This window comes from Liolophura sinensis, chromosome 13 (genome assembly GCF_032854445.1).
Source record: "Liolophura sinensis isolate JHLJ2023 chromosome 13, CUHK_Ljap_v2, whole genome shotgun sequence".
Taxonomy (NCBI): Eukaryota; Metazoa; Mollusca; class Polyplacophora; order Chitonida; family Chitonidae; genus Liolophura; species Liolophura sinensis.
In genome coordinates, this window is record NC_088307.1 from 21,113,271 (window position 1) to 21,136,434 (window position 23,164).

Below are 23,164 nucleotides of genomic sequence, written 5' to 3' on the forward strand. Positions count from 1 at the left end.
TCCTGCACCATAAAGTATTTTGACGGCAGTGAAGTGTTGGTACAGCTAGGACAAAACTGCAATGTAAATAACTTTGTACTTCTAATTATAATAATGTTAATGGCTGGAAGATTTGTTATTATGTCCTGCACCAAGTCGATGATTATTCTGAGGCTTGTTGTAGACATGCATGTAACTAGTGTGATTGGTTGGGTATAGTTTGCAGTGTGACAATTTTTAACACAGGTTGGTGTCTAGAATGTAGAAAACTAATTACACAGCATTAGGTTGATCTTCTGAAGTTTGTTCTTGGGTGGGTGTGCATGGGTATCTGTTGTTCAAAAAAATAATGAGATTGTGTTCGTAGTTTTATGCAACTTTAGGTTGATCTTCTGAAGTTTGTTCTTGGGTGGGTGTGCATGGGTATCTGTTCAAAAAAATAATGAGATTGTGTTCGTAGTTTTATGCAACTTTAGGTTGATCTTCTGAAGTTTGTTCTTGGGTGGGTGTGCATGGGTATCTGTTGTTCAAAAAAATAATGAGATTGTGTTCGTAGTTTTATGCAACTTTAGGTTGATCTTCTGAAGTTTGTTCTTGGGTAGGTGTGCGTGGGTATTGGTTGTGCAAAGAAATAATGAGATTGTGTTCGTAGTTTTATGCAACTTTAGGTTGATTTTCTGAAGTTTGTTCTTGGGTAGGTGTGCATGGGTATCAGTTGTTCGAAAAAATAATGAGATTGTGTTCGTAGTTTTATGTAAACTTTAATACTGTAAAATGTAATGCAGTTTAGAGGAGGCCATTCCGTTTTCCCCATGGGATGTAGCTTTGTTGTCATAAGGTCACATCTCCAAACATGTAGCTGCATTATGCAGTTACGAAGAATATAGCAGATGTGGCGATCAGTGCTTTGTATTAGAAGAAAACATAGCAAATAATATAACCTGAGGTATTCAGGAAGAGGGTTGGAAAGAGAAAAGCCACAGTCACGTTTGATAATATCAGAATTGATATAACTTGGCGGTGGGGTCAATATTTGCGGTCGATATGATTTTGCTTCGCTGCAAACTGCGTTATCTCATTTATGCAACATGCTTTTAGACACAAAATGGGATACTTTATCTTTGCATATATATGTACTTAGTGCGATGGGTTTTTTTCCTTCTGAACAGTCAAGAATAAATGTCCTATAGTACACATATACAGTATTAAAAAGCTCTGTAAAACCTAACATATAACAGTACATGGCCTTATAATTTATACAGTGTTGAGTGACAGATGTTTTCAGGGATATTCTAGGGGGTGTGGTCTGGAGGCTGCAGCTGGAGTTGAGTGACAGTTGATGAAGGAAGCTCTCCTGCGTGTGAGGCAGGATGAGGTGCAGCAGGTAAACTCGTTTGTTTCTTAGAGTCTCACCCCTGACCTTTGCTGTCCATTTCAGATGAGGATTTGCCTGTGTAGTGTTGTTACAACCCGGAGGTGAGAGAGCTGGAGGATGAGAGCAGAAGTAGGTTACAATGAAAGTCGTCAGATGGAAATCATTAAGGCAGGTAAGCCAGGTGCGTTTTTGTTTTTGAAGATTAAAAGCAAACGTTTTTATGTGTACATGCATTCTGAACAATATTGTTAAATAAACTAAATACTTTTTAGCTCACCTGTAGTAAGGAGAGGTGGTGTGTGATGGGGATCAGGTGCTGGCAGTGTCGTTCTCCAGTTTGGTTAAAGATTTTGGGCAATCATAGGGTTGTAGTGGCCTGACCCATAGCATAGCCAATCGTCGCAAGTGATTTGCATATTAAAGAACCAGGAATTTTTTTTTACCTCATAACTCAACAATACACACTTTTTTACCTCATAGCTCAACAATACATCACCTATTCACAGGGTTGTAGTTTTGTCACCCTTAGTACAGAAATTCTCAAATGCAGTGTGCGATTTGCATATCAAAGAATTTAGCGCTAAATGTGCGCATGAACACCCAACAAGGGACCATCCATAACCACGATAACATACGAAGTCTCTGCTCTGCAATCCTTAAACATACGGTAAACGGTCCTTGTTGTGATATTGGAATAACTTTAGCCTTTCTTGTGGATTTAATGGCAAGGTCTTAGCACTATCTAATTGGAGAATAATACCTGTGTATGACAGTGTCAATCATTATACTTTGTCAGTTAGTGTCAATAATTATGCAGTTTTACGAACTGCTCGATCAGGCCAGCTACAGGTAGTCTCTGAATGCCTTGTTTTCTAAGTAAGTACATGTAGATGTAAATTGTATTTATTTTTTATCTCATATGTCCAGTACATGTATAGTTTAGTTGTAGAATAGTAATTAAAAATTAACCAGAGTTTTTTGGGATACGGTAATTGGGATGTGAACAAAAAAAAAAACAAAAAAAAACTCCTGTGCAAGCAATTTAAATATTCAAAGGCTTTTAATAAAAGTAGTTGTTCAGATGGTGATGTGGACGCAATGTATTTTTATTTGTATATAGACAGCACGCCCCCGCTTCCCCCCAAGATAAAAGAATTCCCCTGTTATGCATCATTGTATTAAAAATATTATTGTTTTGTAAACACAGTTGTATTGTTTGTATGTATATTCATGCTAGGGTCTATCAGGCTTATTAAAGTGTACCCAAAATGACCTATTATGTCATCCATGGCTAAAGTGCTCATCTTTCCAGATCCTGGTAGTTCTGTTCATTTTAGAAAGGTGATTTGAGAGGTGTTTGGAAGGTAGGATGATATCTTACTGGGAAAATGAATTAAGCAATGGTGGCGTGCATTATGGTGAGTGGAAACGGGGCTGAGCCTGGGGGAAACCCACGGCCATCCTCAGGTTGGCAGACCTTCCCATGTATGGCCACTGAGGAAGCCAGAATGAGCTGGACTTGAACTCACATCTACTACATGTGCATTTGTGTATAATAATGAATTATGTTAATGTTAATGTATGTTTAGGTTTATAAAATGTTTATATTTCTCCCGCTCTCACTGCTTGTGGGGTCAAGGTGACAATAAGCTTGCAACCGCTGTTAGCTCTGTCTAATGTTAGTTGATGACCGCAAGTTAATGTGGATATATATGATATACGTAACTTCAGGAAAATATTCTGGTGTGACATTAAGCAACAATCAGATAAATATATGTATATAAGTGAAATATATGAAAAGCTATTATCACTCATTCAGATACACCCAGCAGTCTGTTTGTCTCGTCGTGTAAAACTGACTGACCGCCATCATAGAAGTGAAAAATTCTCCTTCATTATGTAATAGACTTACATAATGAAGGAGAAGTGTGATTATTACGCAACAATTATGTTAATAAATATAGATGCAATTTTACGTTGTTAAAAAGCCTTTTTCATTCATTCAGATCAGCCCCAATAGCACAGTTGGTAGAGCGTCCGCTTCGGGAGCAATAGAATTCAGTCAATCCTAGGTTGAGTCACAACTAAGAGCTTAAAAGAGGAAGTTGTAACTTCCTCGCCTTTCATTCAGCATGAAGGGGATAGTGCAACAACTGGTTGACCCATATCAGTATAATGGCTCAGATGGGGCGGCTTGCTTGCCTTCGGTAAGGTGTCAGTGAAGCAGCACTAGATAAAAGAGCAGTGGAATCCCGTCTCGCAACAAGGAGGCACATTACATGCACTCTAAGGATTCCTTTATCGTCATATGACTAAAAAATTGTTAAGTACGACGTTAAACCCCAAGCACTCACTCATTCATTTAGATACATGTACATCGGGCACTTTGGTTTCCTCCGCCCATAAAACTGACGACCATTGTATAGGTGAAAACTTCTCCATTGTGCGTGGCTGTGTAAGCAACAGTCAAATAAATTAATTTGTGAGTGAGTGAGTGCTTGAGGTTTAACATTGTACTTAACAATTCTTCAGTCATGTGAAGATGAAAGAGTCCTTAGAATGCATGTAATGTGACTCCTTTTTGCAGGACAGATTTCCACCAGTCTGGCTAGTGTTGCTTCACTGAGACGACTTACCGAAGACAAGTAAGCCACCCTGCCCGAGCCATTATAATGGTACTGCTCAACCAGTCGTTGCAATATCCATTTCATGCTGAACGCCAAGCGAGGTCTTTTTTATTTTTTTGTTTGATTGGTGTTTTACGCCAATATGTGAATATTTCACTTATACGCCGGCGTACAGAATTATGGTGGGAGGAAACCGGGCAGAGCCCTGGGGTAACCCACGACCATCTGTAGATTGCTGGCAAACCTTCCCACGTACAGCTGGAAAGGAAGCAAGGATGAGCTGGACTTGAACTCACAGCATTGGTGAGAGACTCCTGGGTCATTACGCTGCGCTAATGCGCTAACCAACTGAGCCACGGAGGCCCTGAAACAATTACAAAAAAAATTTTTAGAAAAGCAAAAACTTGTCTCTCTCTCCTCAGAAAGTACTGTAGGCCCCTTCATATTGTATTCTAACAGGTTCTTAAAGTTTGTTGTTTGAAAAACATAGCACACATTCACTAATAGCAAAGGTATCTAATGATACTTGTAGTCACATTTACACCCTTTAGTCACCTTTAGTCACAATTACACCCTTTAGTCACATTTACACTCTTTTGTCACATTTGCACCCTGGAGTCATAGTCATGTTTACACCCTGGTGTCGCATTTACACCCTGGAGACACATTTACACCCTGGAGTCACATTCACACCCTGGAGTCACATTTACCCCTGGGGATACATTACACCATGGAGTCACATTCACACCCTGGAGTCACACCCTGTGTATCCTCATCGTCCTCATCATAATATCACCATATTATCACCATGGTCAAATGATTTCTGATTTCATTGGCTTCATGTTAATACTTGACCCTGAGGTTCTCCTGCCTTTGTACACCTGAAACGTGCACATTTTGTATTGATTTTACGTATGCATCACCTGCGGTATTGTCATGACTAGCAATTGTCCCCACCACAATCAAGGCTTAACTGTGAAGCCCCAGCAAATATTGAACCTCAGCCTGTCTGCCAGGTCATCTCCTTTGTGACGGCACGGTAGTCTTTGGTTTTCTCTCCCTTGCCTGTGTCATTAGTTCTTTGAAAAAAAAAAAGGAAAGCGGAAGGAAAGTATCTTTGTATGAATGTTCCATACAATTGTTGCGCAGTTGGTTTCATGCATAAACAAGTCCGCAAATGACAGGGCTTTGTGGCATGACGTCAGTGCTTGACATCTCTGAGCGTAATTTCTGGTTGTCCAGGAAATTTAATGGGACGTTAGTATCTTGTTATGTGTTTGTACCTGAAAGCAGTTACATTAATTGTCGGAATTACGTTCTTCTGTGGTGCCAGCCAGTGTTGCAAATATAAAATATATATAAAATATGGCAATTTTGGCAGTATGAAATACCCTTAGAAATGATCTAACATTTCCACCCAAAAAAGTGCATCTTAGAAGTGAAATAAATATCAAAATATTACTTTTGTTGCTGAAACTTGTATTTTCCAAACAAACCTCAAACACCTGACACAAGATCAATAGAGTTCTGAGAATCCGGGGAAATGAGCTACTTAGTCATGGGCTCATTTTTAGGTGATGTACGTTTTTTTTAACATGTACAGTAAGTAGCCTTTTAAGACCATGCTATGAAAAGAAAGGGATTATCTTGTTTTCCAAGTCGTATTAAGGCCACACTAATTTTAATGGGCCTACTCTAAATTACCTCCCTTGTTTGTTACATGACAGTGACTATGATATAACGAGAGATTATTGTTTTTGAGACCTGAAAATATGAGTAAGAGAAGTATCAGCCCTTGAGAGTGGCAGAAATGTTGAAGAGATCTTAAATGAAGTGCCTGCTTTTCAGTATAGGTAGCATATTTATAATTGACATGTGAGTTTGCCACTTCTTGTAGTTTCCCGCCTCAAAAGTTAATCTTGTGTTATGCCATGGCTGCTGTAAACATAAAATTATTTGCCATTAATTTACTTGTACATGTAAATGCATGTCATATCAACCATATGTGTGAAAGATGATTGGTCAATCAATGAATGAATGATTATGGCTTAACCGTGAGTATTTAAGAGACTATTCCAAAGATTTTGCCCTCCCCCCCCCCCCCCCCCAAAAAAATTAATCCACACAAAACCAATCGAATTTTTGAAAAAAAGCTCCAATAATAACCTGTAAAAAAGTATCAGGTGTTACCACTCAAAATGGGTAATAGGTCAAGTTTCAAAAGTTTATTAAGCTACATTGTAACTTCATTCCAACTTTAGAATAATTTCAATACTGTAACACTTGGTGAATGCAGAAAATTTGATTAGAAGCACGAATATGGATTTTTGGCCAGAATTTTTTTGTTTATTTAAGATTGGAAGAGTAAAGTGTTCATTCTGTAGTTTTATTTGTTTTTTTTATTCCAGATTGGGAAGAGTGACACTTTCATTCAGTACTGTGCCTTGGTTGGGATTGCCATTACGTTTGTTATCATTTTGATGTCAGTTATGTGGTACGACCCCTGTGGTGGAGGACAGATAACCAAACACTTGGTAAGTCTACGTGATGTCAGTTATGTGGTACGACCCCTGTGGTGGAGGACAGATAACCGAACACTTGATAAGTCTAGGTGATGTCAGTTATGTGGTAGGACCCCTGTGGTGTAGGACAGATAACCAAACACTTGATAAGTCTAGGTGATGTCAGTTATGTGGTATGACCCCTGTGGTGGAGGACAGATAACCAAACACTTGGTAAGTCTAGGTGATGTCAGTTATGTGGTAGGGCCCCTGTGGTGTAGGACAGATAACCTAACACTTGGTAAGTCTAGGTGATGTCAGTTTTGTGGTACGACCCCTGTGGTGTAGGACAGATAACCAAACATTTGGTAAGTCTAGGTGATGTCAGTTATGTGGTATGACCCCTGCTGTGGTGGGATAACCAAACACTTGATAAGTCTAGGTGATGTCAGTTATGTGGTAGGACCCCTGTGGTGGAGGACAGATAACCAAACACTTGATAAGTCTAGGTGATGTCAGTTATGTGGTACGACCCCTGTGGTGGAGGACAGATAACCAAACACTTGGTAAGTCTAGGTGATGTCAGTTATGTGGTACGACCCCTGTGGTGGAGGACAGATAACCAAACACTTGATAAGTCTAGGTGATGTCAGTTATGTGGTACGACCCCTGTGGTGTAGGACAGATAACCAAACATTTGGTAAGTCTAGGTGATGTCAGTTATGTAGTACGACCCCTGCTGTGGTGCGATAACCAAACATTTGGTAAGTCTAGGTGATGTCAGTTATGTGGTAGGACCCCTGTGGTGGAGGACAGATAACCAAACACTTGATAAGTCTAGGTGATGTCAGTTATGTGGTACGACCCCTGTGGTGGAGGACAGATAACCAAACACTTGATAAGTTTAGGTGATGTCAGTTATGTGGTACGACCCCTGTGGTGTAGGACAGATAACCAAACGTTTGGTAAGTCTAGGTGATGTCAGTTATGTAGTACAACCCCTGCTGTGGTGTTATAAACAAACACTTGGTAAGTCTTCATGATGTCAGTTATGTGGTAAAGTCCCTGTGGTGGAGGACAGATAACCAAACACTTGGTATGTCTAGGTGATGTCAGTTATGTGGTATGACCCCTGCTGTGGAGAGATAACCAAACATGTGGTAAGTCTTCATGATGACAGTTATGTGGTACGACCCCTGTGGTGTAGGACAGATAACCAAACACTTGGTAAGTCTACGTGATGTGCCAGATGTAGCAGAAGAGATGTTTTATGTGGATAGGGAATTCTTTTTAAAGGGTTGGTCAGATCTTAACAAAGAAAAAATGTGGTCAATTCTTTCAAATGAATAATGTTTTTGTGCTATTTACATTATTGAAGGAAATCATAGAATTAAGTTAAAATACCATGCTTTGTAGAAAAAAAGTTTAGAGGAAACATAAATTTCTCCTAAAATGTATGTCTTTATGTTAGATAGAAAACATAACCAAAGTAAGGTGAAGCGCTCAAGGTAATTTGTCTCTTTGGATTTTCAGAAGGCATAATATTTTAGGACCTACCTCTACTGCAAGTAGCAGGCTGAGGACAGCTGTCCCTTTGGCCTCTTACTTTGAATATTCTTACTGTTTAAATCAATAGTAATTGTTGCAAAAGTACTTTCAATTCAGCTGCCTACTTTGAAACTCTGACCTTCTCCAATTCTAAACGAAAACCCTGAGCACGCGCATGTACATAAACTTTGTCATCATCACAATATGTGTGCAATGTTAAGTGTTGACAGAGATCACGTTTATCTGATGCACTTTGCGATGCCGATCAATTCTTGCCATTATATACCTACATTTATATACATTGAATGCATTAGTCATACTAGATATATGGCCTACTGGTTTATAGCCTGGCTAGTGTGGCACAAGGACATAGGAGCCTAGCTATCTCCCGCCAGTGCAGTCACAGGGTGCTCAAGCAGGCTTTCTCTCTGGTCATACATGTACTTGGCAAGGTCTTTTAGCAACCTAGGGAAGGTCGTGGGTTCCCGCTGGACTTTGTCCGGTTTCTTCCCACCATAATACTGGCCGCTATCATGCCTAAACAGTGAAACACTATGGGGTACATTGTGAAAGACCAATCATATAATTAAGTCAAATAAATTGAAAAATTGAAGAAATGTACAGTGCATGTAACACGAGACATGCTGGAAATGCTGTGAAATATACTAAACATATATATATAAACATGAACATACATACCACATGTATTACTGTTGAAATTGTGTTTTTATCTCTTTTACTAAAAGAACACCTATTTTCTGTAAGTTTCAGCTGATACTGCATGCCTGAGTTTAAGTTTTTAAATTAAAAGCGAATTTATTTGTATGACCGTTTTATCGCCACGTTCAAGAATTTTTCATTGTATACGATTATCGTCAGTTTCACCAATGGAGGAAACAGAAATGCCCGTCGTGCTATTTCAGTTGTATTTATTTATTTGATTGGTGTTTTACGCCGTACTCAAGAATATTTCACTTATACAACAGTGGCCAGCATTATGGTGGGAGGAACTCAGGCAGGTTGCTGCAAGACTTTCCACTTATAGCCAGAGAGGAAGCCAGCATGAGCTGGGCTTGAACTCACAGCAATCGCATAGCAATTTTATTATTTACATTATAGATACATGTACTGGAATATATATGTGCATGAATAGGAAATGTTTTCAGATATATTTTTGTTTCTGGCTGTGAATACAGTGTTACCATTGTCAATTCATTCACCGTATAAACACTCAGCTGCATTTCATGTTAAGGCAAGTAAAGATGAGCCATTTGTTAGCGGAGCCTGAAAGTAAATTATTCAACTGTCTCATTGTCGTGAAATTTTCCCATTTGTGTAAACATTCCTTTTTCAAATCTCAGTCATACTTTTGTTTTGTTTTTGTTGTGTTTTGCCCTCTTGTTTTTGCATGTTTACTTTTTTCTCCTTCTTTGTGATTTGTTTAGATGTAGACTTGTTAGTTTACTAGCTCAGCTCAAAAAACATGTGTCACATATTTAGATGAGTAGATAAATGCAACACGGAGTCATTAGCTGCTACCGGATAAACCACTTAGCCGCATTTCAGCTGTCAAGTGATTGTTTTTCTCATGAGCAGTGAAGGAACCTTGATGTTAATGAATTAGCTGAACATTATCCATGGGTTGTGCAGTGTAACAGTAATGTTAGGAACATACCCTAAAGCTGTATTAAATTTGACCAGTAATGTTTAGCTTGAGATCGAATTTTGAAATATAACCCATAATATTTTGAAGAATAAAATGTATTGTTTAGGTGCGTACCTCAAATTCCATAACCTTTTCGCATATGAAAGAGCAACTTTCAGTGTAAATTTATATATGTTTTTGATTTGATTTTGGAGACAAAACTACATTGGTTGAATTGCCCAATTTCAGGGTCTCACAAAACATATACCCGTTTTTTTTTTTTGTTTTTTTTTTATCAGTTTGCACAGATTAATGCCTTTAGAATATGCTTGAGTAAAAACACCTTGCAAACATACGAAAAGGTTAAAAAATTACACTCTCACCAATGCGGTCGCTGTGAGTTCAAGTCCAGCTCATGCTGGCTTTCTCTCCGGCCATATGTGGGAAGGTCTGCCAGCTACCTGCGGATGGTCGTGGATTTCCCCCGGGTTTTGCCCGGTTTCCACCCACCATAATGCTGGCCGCCGTCGTATAAGTGAAATATTCTTGAGTACGGCATAAAACACCAATCAAAAAAAAAATAAAAAATTACAGTATATGAACTTCATAAAAATTCTAAAATAACCCATCCAGTTTAGAAAACATTCATCTACCATGCTAAAACATGCACTATGTCTGTCGTTGAATTTGTTGAGGTTTCAGGATATTCCCTAAGCTTTTTCACACATGCTAAGCTAATTTCAGTGTGATATATGCACCTTTGTCACATTATTTTGTGGCCAAGACTAAACTGGTTGGGTTGGCCTTTTTCAGATCTTCACTAAAAGTATAATTTTATCACTCAACACCTAATAATGGCGTCAGAATATGCTTAAATAAGCATCTGAAAAGGTTGAAGAATTACAGTAATCTTGTCCCTTTTGGTACTTGAAATGCTATAATATAAATGAAGAGACATTAGATTTCTCAGGAACCGGTGTCACATATTAAAAACATGTATATACTTGACTGTAAGATAATTGTCATACTGGCGAAATACTGATTGGTCTGTTTCACATTGCAAAGTTACAGGAAAGATCCAGATAGAAAGATTGAAAAGTGTACACTGGAGTATGTGGAGCACAAGCAATGAGAATTAAAATGTTCGTTGTAAACCAGATGGAGGTGTTTAAAATTGTCCAGTGAAGGTTGATATTGTGATGTCATGCCGTAATTAAATAGTAATTGTTGCTTTACTCGGTGGCAGATTACAAAGGGCGATCAAAGTGTTCCAAGCACTCAAGGTAAAACAAAATAAGGTAAAAAGAATTTTCAGCATTTAGGACTCAAAGAGAAATTGGATTGTTTGTGACCGATGGCTGCGCAACATACAGTATGGGCCATGTGAAAGAAGACACGTGTACTGTAGGTCTAGCGGAGTCACGAGATCAGCATGCCAGGACGCAAAAAATGTAACTGGGAAACAGCATTGGTTTTATCTGTAGTTGGATCAAAATATACTTTATTTTTTTTTTACCCGTCGTGCTTTTATGCGTATGTGTCACAGATTAACAACATAGACGTTATCGGTGGATTTTTACACGGTGATGTGTTTTGTTGTTGTTGCAGTGCGAGCAGTATGAAGAAGGACTTGTGGCAGGCAGTCTGTGTTACAAGATCTGTCGTGAGCAGTCCGTCTACTTACAGTCATGCGTGTCGGAACATCAAGAGCTTAAGGTCAGTCTTTCGAACCCATGTTCAGTGAGTGGTATATGTGTCTGTCCGTCCATCATGCTGTCTGTCCATCCACCATGCCTTCTGTCCGTCTACCATGCGTACCATGCCTTCTGTCCATCCACCATGCTGTCTGTCCGTCCACCATGCCAACTGTCTGTCCATAAACCTTTTGGTGCATTACAACACTAGCTAAAGAATTGCTTTCCTTAGAGCTTTAAAATTTTTTTTTCTTAATTCTTCACTTTCTGCTTATGCAACGGGAGCAGAAGACTAAAATAAATGAAAACAAGTCGCATAGTTTTATATAACAACAGGTACCAGTAGTTATTTCAAATTTGCTAATCGTATACATGTTACAAAATTAGTTTTTGTGTCAACTCTGTATTTTAAGAAATACTTTGCTTTTTGAAATGGAATGCTCCAGTGTATTGCAGTTATCAACACCAACCCTTAGGGTTGGTAATTTAGGGATTAAATGCTAAATGCTCAGATTTTGCACCCAAAAAGTTTTAACCCACGACCATCCGCAGGTTGCTGACAAACTTTCCCATGTACGGCTGGCGAGGAAGCCAGCATGAGCTGGACTTGAACTCACAGCGACCGCATTGGTGAGAGACTCCTGGGTCATTACGCTGCACTAGCGCGCTAACCAACTGAGCCACAGAGGCCCCTTTTCCTAATTTAGCCTTGAAGCCTAAAGGCACTGTCTGTAGAGACTCTGCTGCAGCTGGTGTACACGTATACCTTGAGGTTATTTTTAGGTAGTCTTGTGGCAGTATACTGTGGATGATACACATATGGTGGTATACAGTTACTGTGGATGATACACATGTGGTGGTATACAGTTACTGTGGATGATACACATGTGGCAATATACTGTGGATGATACACATGTGGCAATATACTGTGGATGATACACATGTGGTGGTATACAGGTACTGTGGATGATACACATGTGGTGGTATACAGTTACTGTGGATGATACACATGTGGCAATATACTGTGGATGATACACATGTGGCAATATACTGTGGATGATACACATGTGGCAGTATACTGTGGATGATACACATATGGTGGTATACAGGTACTGTGGATGATACACATGTGGTGGTATACAGTTACTGTGGATGATACACATGTGGCAATATACTGTGGATGATACACATGTGGCAATATACTGTGGATGATACACATGTGGCAATATACTGTGGATGATACACATGTGGCAATAATACTGTGGATGATACACATGTGGTGGTATACAGTTACTGTGGATGATACACATGTGGCAATATACTGTGGATGATGTACATGTGGCAATATACTGTGGATGATACACATGTGGCAATAATACTGTGGATGATACACATGTGGTGGTATACAGTTACTGTGGATGATACACATGTGGCAATATACTGTGGATGATACACATGTGGCAATATACTGTGGATGATGCACATGTGGCAATATACTGTGGATGATACACATGTGGCAATATACTGTGGATGATACACATGTGGCAATAATACTGTGGATGATACACATGTGGCAATAATACTGTGGATGATACACATGTGGCAATAATACTGTGTATGATACACATGTGGCCATTTGTGCTAACGTTTGTTGCAGACTATGTTTTCTTCCATCAGTATGGTGTGCATTTCTGTATGTTAGGTGGGAAAGTTTGTCTGCAAGCTGTCAAAGATCAGTGGTTTAATACGCAGGCCACTCCGCTTTCATACACGCATAAAACTGACTGTCATTCTGTACCTTAATTCCTCAACCTTTTCGCATATGAAAGAGCAACTTTCAGTGCAATCTGTTCACATTTTATAATTTGATTTTTCGCGACAAAACAACATTGGTTAAATTGGCCAATTTGTGGGCTTCGCAAAGTGTGTAATTTTGTAAGTCTGCACAGAATACTGCCTTAAGAATATCTCTGAACAAACATCTTGCAAACATGCGAAGAGGCTGAAGAACTACAGTAAGTGAAATATTCTTGAGTTTGGCAATTTAAGCGACAGTGAAATAACTAAAAGTTGTTGCAGTGAGAATGTGTGTGGGAGGGGAGAGGTTGGCATCTGTGCACTGTTTTGTCTTTCATTTATAGACTAAGGTGACAGACAGAGACCAGTATGAAGGCATACAGTGTACAACTTAATGTCAGGGCTTCTTATAATTTTACATGAATGTGTATGTACAGCTGTATATATACATTAATTTTGACAGCGATAGATTTCTGACTTCATGCAATATGCACACATTTACCCTGCTAGTTTGTTCAAAGCCATTATTAAAAGCATGTTTGTTGGGCATAGCCAGACTGACCTTTAATTTAAAAAAAGCTTATTTTTTTTCATTATACATGCAGCCAGACAGTGCAGAAAAAAAACAATTCCTTACTGAGCAAGCAAATTTTTGCCCAACAAAGAATTTTATATGAATGGCCTTATGGTTTACTGTATAAGTATGTAGCATAATGATTTATTTATTTGTGTTGGTTAACACGGTACTTAAGAACTTTTCACTTACAAGACGGTGATTGTGCTTATGGTGGAGGTAACCCAAGTGCCCAGAGACAAAACTCTTAACTGTAGGAAAAAATGCTGATTTGATTAGCTGGATTTGAACTTGTCACCTAATTGGTTCAAGTGCTTGGCAGACACAGCAAGCCAGGGTAGTGTTATGACATCCGAACCTCAATCTGCAGTACATACATGTGGCATTCACAGGGGGTAATGATATCTGGTAAACCCAAGAACACTGGTAACATTTGAAAGATACTGAACGTTTTCTCTTAAAAGAAAGACAGCTTTCAAAGGGACAAGTGTTTCCAGAGGCATTTGAAGTTGATGTGGAAATGTACAATTGTTAGTATCTACATCAGAACGTTGTGTGAATAAACAAAGAGTGAGTGAGTGAGTGCTTGGGGTTTAATGTCGTACTCAACAATTTTTTAGTCATATGACGACGAATGAATCCTTAGGGTGCATGTACGTGAAATGTGCCTCCTTGTTGGAGGACGGATTTCCACCGCTCTTTTATTTAGTGCTGCTTCAGTGAGACGACTTACCGAAGGCAAATAAGCTGCCCCACCCGAGCCATTATACTGACACAGGTCAACCAGTAGTTGCACTATCCCCTTCATGAATAAACAGTGAAGTTGTACATCTATAAGGAACACCCTATTGGTGTACATGCAACTCTCAAATATTGTACTTCGCCTAAATTTTGTAAAAATGCACTTTCAGAAGCCTATAAATACCTTAAAATGATACTTTTGATGTCAATACTGAAGTTTTTCTTACAAGAAATTAACTTATCTCCACAAAAAGCTCTTTGAGACCCTATACTCTGAATGAAGCAGAACAAATCAAGTAAAATCTGTCCCTTGAAAAATGCTAATCTTTAGGTGAAATACAGTAAGATAGGCGTGGAATGAAAGCCTGTTGCCTGTAGTCCCTTATAGCAACAATTTCTTTGCGATTTTTACAGTCAAAAATATATGTGTACAAAATTCCAAATATACACGTGGTATATTGCTGGGCTGGCCTTATTGCAGTGTAGTATGTACATGACACTTTTCAGTGATAATCTTCAGAATGACAATGTTATGTTTTATGCCACAAGATTTCTTACAAGCAAGCACTTATGTTTTCACTCAACAAGAATTGCATGTTAACACAACAGTTATCTTTAACATACACCTGGACTTTTACTGCTTTTTCTAAAGAGGTATCTCTTGTAGTCTAGACAGTATGTTAATTCTATACAACTTTGTATTGATTGTAAGAACACACCTACTGTTATTACCTAAGTTGGGAGAGACCCTGATTACTGTACCAACGGGACGGGGAGCCTGTGTCATTGTTCCAATTTTATTCAGCTGCCATTACAGTAAATGACCTAAAATTTCACTCTCTCAAAAAGAGGCAAATAGGTGTTGTCAAATATTACTTTTCAGCTGAAAGTTAGATTATTTTATCTGTAGAATATCATCCTACCTTCCAATCAAACCTCCCATATGTGGAAAGGTCTGCCAGTAACCTGCGGATGGTGGTGTGTTTCCCCCTGGTCTCTGTCCGCTTTCACTCCCACCATAATGCTGGCCACCATCGTATAAGTGAAATATTCTTTAGTACGGCGTAAAACACCAAATAAATAAAATATCAAATAAATAAATAAATCCAAACAAATCTCAAAAAAAAAGTGATAGAATGATATTTATTTTTAATCAGACAGAGGTAAAGAATAGTAAATAATTATTAAATCTTAAAATAAACACACAAGATGTACAGTGTAACACAGGGTAAAGCTATAGGGTACCAGTATGTATATTCACAGTGCTGTTGGAAATGCCTGGACAAAGATCAAATTTAACGTCTGAAAAGATAGAGATGTCTGTGTGTTAAATCTGAACTTCAGCGAGGTGCACTATGGGTTCATATCTGAACTTCAGCGAGGTGCATTATGGGTTTATACCTGAACTTCAGCGAGGTGCACTGTGGGTTCATTTCTGAACTTCAGCAAGGTGCACTATGGGTTCATACCTGAACTTCAGCGAGGTGCACTATGGGTTCATATCTGAACTTCAGCGAGGTGCACTGTGGGTTCATATCTGAACTTCAGCGAGGCGCACTGTGGGTTCATACCTGAACTTCAGCAAGGTGCACTGTGGGTTCATACCTGAACTTCAGCGAGGTGCACTATGGGTTCATATCTGAACTTCAGTGAGGTGCACTGTGGGTTCATATCTGAACTTCAGCAAGGTGCACTGTGGGTTCATATCTGAACTTCAGCGAGGTGCACTGTGGGTTCGTATCTGAACTTCAGCGAGGTGCACTATGGGTTCATACCTGAACTTCAGCGAGGTGCACTATGGGTTCATATCTGAACTTCAGCGAGGTGCACTGTGGGTTCATATCTGAACTTCAGCGAGGCTCACTGTGGGTTCATACCTGAACTTCAGCAAGGTGCACTGTGGGTTCATATCTGAACTTCAGCGAGGTGCACTGTGGGTTCGTATCTGAACTTCAGCGAGGTGCACTATGGGTTCATATCTGAACTTCAGCGAGGTGCACTGTGGGTTCATACCTGAACTTCAGCGAGGTGCACTATGGGTTCATATCTGAACTTCAGCAAGGTGCACTATGGGTTCATACCTGAACTTCAGCGAGGTGCACTGTGGGTTCATATCTGAACTTCAGCGAGGTGCACTATGGGTTCATACCTGAACTTCAGCAAGGTGCACTATGGGTTCATACCTGAACTTCAGCGAGGTGCACTGTGGGTTCATATCTGAACTTCAGCAGGGCGCACTGTGGGTTCATACCTGAACTTCAGCGAGGTGCACTATGGGTTCATATCTGAACTTCAGTGAGGTGCACTGTGGGTTCATATCTGAACTTCAGCAAGGTGCACTGTGGGTTCATATCTGAACTTCAGCGAGGTGCACTGTGGGTTCGTATCTGAACTTCAGCGAGGTGCACTATGGGTTCATATCTGAACTTCAGCGAGGTGCACTATGGGTTCATACCTGAACTTCAGCGAGGTGCACTATGGGTTCATATCTGAACTTCAGCGAGGTGCACTGTGGGTTCATACCTGAACTTCAGCGAGGTGCACTATGGGTTCATATCTGAACTTCAGCAAGGTGCACTATGGGTTCATACCTGAACTTCAGCGAGGTGCACTGTGGGTTCATATCTGAACTTCAGGGAGGTGCACTGTGGGTTCATACCTGAACTTCAGCGAGGTGCACTATGGGTTCATATCTGAACTTCAGCGAGGTGCACTGTGGGTTCATATCTGAACTTCAGCGAGGCGCACTGTGGGTTCATATCTGAACTTCAGCGAGGTGCACTATGGGTTCATATTGATGTGGTAGTATATTTGCTGTCGAGTAGCTAGAATCCCTCTCTAAAATGACATCGTTTTGATACGAATCCGCAGGTTGTTTAGACCAGCTAGACGTCGGTTAGCCATCTATGACGTCACCCGCCGAGACGAACCGGGTGTCCGGTCTGAGGTGGAATGGGGCAGTAAATCTATTGTTTTGGGTGGATTTAAAGTCATTTTGACGTTTGTCAGAAGCCCCTCTAGTAACATTTTGTTCTGTTTTAGGACCAGTAGATAAATCTGGACACTAATCCTTTAACAATAATTCTTATACATAATACACTATTAATTTGGTAATTTACGGTATTTAATATGTAAACACCGAATTAAAGATGGAATTCAGCTCTGATTATTCTGCTCTACATGTGTGCAAACTCTGAGCTCAATACATGCAGTAATTTTTGAGAAACCACCCCAACACTTTGTTTAACATTGATTCTTATACACAATACATTAAGTCAGGAATTCAGTAATTTACGGTTCTTAATAAGCAGACATCCAATCAATGATGGAATATCCCCCTCATATTATCGTGCTCTTCATGTGTGCAAGACCTGCAGCACTTTTTAAGATACCACCTGTAACATTTTGTCAGTAAGGCGTCTCAGTGAAGCAGCACTTGATAAAAGAGCGGTGGAAATCCGTCCTGCAACAAGGAGGCATACTACGTGCACTCTAAGGACTCCTTCATCGTCAAATGACTGAAAAATTGTTAAGTACAACATTAAACCCCAAGCACTCACTCACTCACTCTAACATTTCACTCAGGATACGACATATGCTACATTTTTACTTCATACTTTAGGCGAGCTAAAAATGCACTCGAAATACTTTATTTAATTCATATCATTATCGACAAAAAAAACACATTGCCTCTGGTGATGTTATAATTTTATCAAAAATAACGAGTACGCTGAACAGTGGGCGTGGAGACTTAATTTGTTTTTCGACAAGCAGCACGCAATGGGGTTAGAGCAAACTCTACACAGTAACAAATCCTGCACTACTATCTCTGTGAATAGTCTGCACTGTCTCTTATGTAGGAAACTGTCATTACATTGCACTCTGAAGACAAAACTGTGGTGAAATCATATACTGGAAAAATTAATCTAATTTTCAGCTCCAAATGTGATATTTTACGATATTTATTTGCCTCTAAAAGTGTTCTTTTTTGGGGGGTGAAATTTTTAGGTCATTTATGGTAAAAATTAGGATATTGGCAGCTGAACACAATTGCAACACTGACAAAGGCTCCCCATTCTAATAGTATGTAGGGACTCTCCCGGAGAGTTAATAACAGCTGGTATGATGTTACAATCAATGTGATTTGATTGTGAAGAAAGAATTAACATAATTTGTGTAGACTACAAGGTATACTGTAATTCTTCAACCTTTTCGCATGTTTGCAAGGTGTTTATTCAAGCATATTCTGCAGGCATTTTTTTTTTTTTTTGTAAACTGATAAAATTACATTTTTGAGAAGCCCTAAAATTGGCCAGTGCGACTAATGTAGTTTAGTCTCCACAGTCAACTTAAAAATGGGCATAAAACACCCTGAATGTTGGTTTTTCATATGTGAAAAGGTTGGGGGATTAGGATAGTTACAAAAGATAAAATAAATTACATTTATTAAAAGGGGTCGAAATGTCTGATATCTTAGGCCCTTCAGAGTGATGACCTTAACAAAAATTGAAGTCACATATTTTTTCTAGGTGTAAAGTTCATCACTGTTTAGGTAACTGGCAGTGCAGCTGTCCTCAACGTTTTGGAGTCGTTATCTAGCATGTCACTATTCTTGAATAATTATGATGTCACCCAAAGCAATGATTTATTTATTTATTTATTTATTTACTTGATGTTTTAGGCTGTACTCTAGAATATTTCACTTACACGACAGCAGCCAGCATTATTGTGGGAGGTAACAGGACAGGGCCTGTTGGAAACCCGCAATGATCCGCAGGTTGCTGACAGGTCTTTTCACTATGACCATAGAGGAAGGCAGCATGCCAAAGCAGTGAATTAGCAATTGATATTATGATTTTAAAAAAGTGCATTGTCCTTGCAATAATATTTGGACGTACAACATATCAATGTGTTGTAATTATCAATGTGTATAAGTAATTTTACTGATTTTATATAAGTAACAAGTTAAAAGATAAAGAGGGGCCTCTTTCCTATGCTGGTTTCCTCTCCAGCCATAATTGGGATGGTCCGTCTGTAAACTGCAGATTGTCATGGCTTCACCTCGGGCTATGCCCAGTTTCACTCCACCATAATGCTGGCCGGCAGAATACTTGTGTGCCGTTGACAAGTATAACTTAAATACTCTTCCGGATAAGGTTTAAATTAGGCCTCCAGTTAGGCCATAGTTTGAAGATTTTTCCTAATGAATTCTATTCTATACATTTTTCTAAATGTAAATGTACACAACCATTTTCATTAAAGTATGCAAACAGACGCCTCTAGAGGTTCCCCTACCCTGATTACATTGTGGGTGTCGAAGTTGAGACTATTTTTTGGGCTCTATTGGTGAGAATTGCCAGAAGCCCATAATAGAGGCATGAAAAATTGTGAAGAAATCACTGGAAGTGGTTTCACACAAGTATGATGTGTCAGTGCACTTAACAAAGTAGACCATGTGTTGTGACCGGCCCAGATAGCACAGTTGGTAGAGTGTCAGCTTCGGGAGCGGTAGATCCAGGATGAATACTGGGCCGAGCCACACCTGAGACTTTAAAAGAGGAAGTTGTGGCTTCCTCGCCTGGCATTCAGCAGGGAGGGGGGATAGTGCAACGACTGTTTGACCCGTATCAGTATAATGGCTCGGGCGGGGTGGCTTACTTGCTTCGGTAAGTCGTCTTCAGTGAAGCAGCACTAGATAAAAGAGCGGTGGAAATCCGTCCTGCATCAAGGAGGCACATTACACGTACATGCACCCTAATGATTCCTTCGTCGTCATATGACTGAAAAATTGTTGAGCACGACGTTAAACCCCAATCGCTCACTCACTCACTCCATGTGTTGTGGTTAAATATTAGCTTCCTTTTGTTATGTTTTTTTCATTGTTTTGTTGGGGATTAATATGTTATGATTAAGCATTGAATAAAAATTTTACTTATCTTTTAAGGCATGCCTTCATTTATTATTCGTTTAGTTTCGGGTCACGAAAGGTTATCACATGCACCTGGCATGCGTTATTTTGAAGATCGGGAAAATGTCACATAGCAATCGATGCCCAGTACCTTGTTTACCTGTGATAATGTATGAGTGCAATTCAGATTCATTCCTGAATTTCTTATTTAATTAAATAATTAATTTATTCTAGAATGTTATGACAAGTAGTAATTCTGGGCAGTTGGCGTGTACATACATATACTTGTAGTCTTACATGTAACAAGAATTTCTGTACCGATACATTCATGTAGGCCTGTACATGTATGCACATGTTTTGCACATGTATGTCTTTCGATTTTCTCAACTCCTTTCACTCAGTCAACTTCACACTTTCCAGGTGTATTGCTAGGGACCCAAAATAATGAAGAGTTTAGTATTTTCAGAAAATATGTACTGAGGTAGGCTTATCCACTATTCCCTCACTTGGAAAGTAGGGAGTACCGCACTACCTGTGAACATTATCTGTAGCACTGCTTGACCCCTTGGGTTACTGCCCAATAGTTGATCTTCCCAATTGCATGAATGCCAACAAACTTCTAATACAAAATTTTTTATGGTCAGTTGAAGAAGTTATCTGTTAAATTGTGGAATGAGCTGTCATTTGCTGTAGGTGATGAATATTTGGATATAATCCTGAAAAGATTGAAAAAAAAAAAAGTTGAGAGATTGTACATGTATTTTACGTGTCCTTGCCATATTTGTACTGTTGAGATACAGCTATACAGTGTAAAGACCAAAACATGTATTGTATTACAGTATGTTGCCTTGATCTGTTGCCACATACGGCAGTGGCACAAATAAGGAAGATTTTCTTGCTCACACTAACTGAACAAATAGAAATGGTAACAACTTGGTTGCCAAAAAGATTTGTGGAAAAAGTCTACAGTCTCACAGTATATCACAATATGATGTTCTGGTGCAGTGCATTCTCTTTGAAGTCATGTCATAATGAGGTGAGGCTGGATCCTCCATTACAGACAGAATAACTGATAGGCCCTTTGTGAGTTGAGAATACCAATGAGTTGTACTAGAAGACAATTGGTCATTAGTTACAAGAAAAATAAAAAAACAGAAGAAGAGCAATAGACCCATTTCACAGCCCTTGAGCTCAGTTTGAAGTCAAAGTTCATCATAATCAGCTTGATATAGAGACTTGTCTTTACCATCTCTCTGAAACTATACTTGTCTGATTTTCTTCAGAACTTGCATACAAACTATGAATGCGGTTCCTCTGCACTGATTATATTTTAAAGGTGAAATTTAACCGTTTTTTTCCTATTTTATTGAGTTCATCTTAATGAGCTTGTTATAAATACTTGTTATAGAATTTTCTAAAAATACTTGTGACAGATTTTCAAAATTCATATATTAACCGGCCCGGATAGCACAGTTGGTAGAGCGTCCGCTTCCGGACCGCTAGATCCAGGATCAATCCTTGGTCGAGTCACACCTAAGACTTTAAAAGAGGAAGTTGTAACTTCCTCGCTTGGCGTTCAGCATGAAGGGGATAGTGCAACGACTGGTTGACCCGTATCAGTATAATGGCTCGGGCGGGGCGGCTTACTTGCCTTCGGTAAGTCGTCTCAGTGATGCAGCACTAAATAAAAGAGCGGTGGAAATCCGTCCTGCAACAAGGAGGCACATTACATGTGCATGCACCCTAATGATTCCTTCGTCGTCATATGACTGAAAAATTGTTGAGTACGACGTTAAACCCCAAGCACTCACTCACTCAAAAATCATATGCAAAATGTGAATGAGGCTTCTCTGCACTGATTACATTTTGGTTGTAAAATCAGACTTTTTGAGTTGACCTACAGTACTTTCTGAGGAGAGAAAGAGACAGGTTTTTGCTTTTTTAAAATATTTTTCTTGTAATTGTTTCGGGGCCTCCGTGGCTCAGTTGGTTAGCGCTCTAGCGCAGCGTAATGACCCAGGAGTCTCTCACCAATGCGGTCACTGTGAGTTCAAGTCAAGCTCATGCTGGCTTCCTCTCCAGCCCTACGTGGGAAGGTCTGCCAGCAACCTGCGGATGGTCGTGGGTTTCCCCCGGGCTCTGCCGGGTTTCCACTCACCATAATGCTGGCCGCTGTCGTATAAGTGAAATATTCTTGAGTATGGCGTAAAACACCAATCAAATAAATAAAATAAATAAATTGTAATTGTTTCAGGTTTTCTCGTTTCAAAATTACTGGCTGAAAGTTCCAAAGTCTCTTAGTGTCATGGCGGCCGAGGGCCAGAGCAGTGACCTTATGCCACCAGATGGCGCTACTATCGAACAATTCAAGGCTGCTCTTGCAAGCTTCCTGAACTTCAAACTAGACAAGGGAGATCACTCTGCTCTCATCACCAGTCTTCTGATGTTTGCCGATTTTAACCAAGACCAGCAGGTATACATGTGCATAGTCTTATTCTTATTATAGTGTAAAAGAACTTATTCTTCAAAGCACTTGGTTGTTTTAGAGTATAATTACTGATTTCGCATATATAAAAGTGGCCAACATTATGATGGGAGGAAAGCGGGCAGAGCCCGGAGAATCCACGAACATCTGCAGTTTGTTGGCAGACCTTCCCACATACATGTACAATCAGAGAGGAAGCCAGCTTGAGCTGGACTGGAACTCACAGTGATCATATTGGTGGTAATGCATGGCAAATAGAGCGCCTGACTCATAAACAATAGTTCCATTCC

General features: G+C 39.5%; 1 protein-coding gene across 3 annotated transcripts in view; it reads left to right on the forward strand.

The window, feature by feature from the left end:
* The window catches only part of LOC135480270 (divergent protein kinase domain 1B-like), a 34,993-nt gene that overhangs the window by 7,490 nt on the left and 4,339 nt on the right, over nucleotides 1-23,164 (forward strand). Inside the window, exons 2-5 of one of the 3 annotated variants that reach the window (XM_064760063.1) lie at nucleotides 1,418-1,535; nucleotides 6,390-6,515; nucleotides 11,284-11,391; nucleotides 22,644-22,862. In XM_064760063.1, the coding sequence (XP_064616133.1) occupies nucleotides 1,494-1,535; nucleotides 6,390-6,515; nucleotides 11,284-11,391; nucleotides 22,644-22,862 (495 nt within the window). In that variant the 5' untranslated portion in view covers nucleotides 1,418-1,493. Of the gene's footprint in view, nucleotides 1-1,417; nucleotides 1,536-6,389; nucleotides 6,516-6,998; nucleotides 7,049-11,283; nucleotides 11,392-22,643; nucleotides 22,863-23,164 lie in introns of those variants that run through there. The other 2 variants (XM_064760064.1, XM_064760065.1) reach the window with 2 other exon arrangements.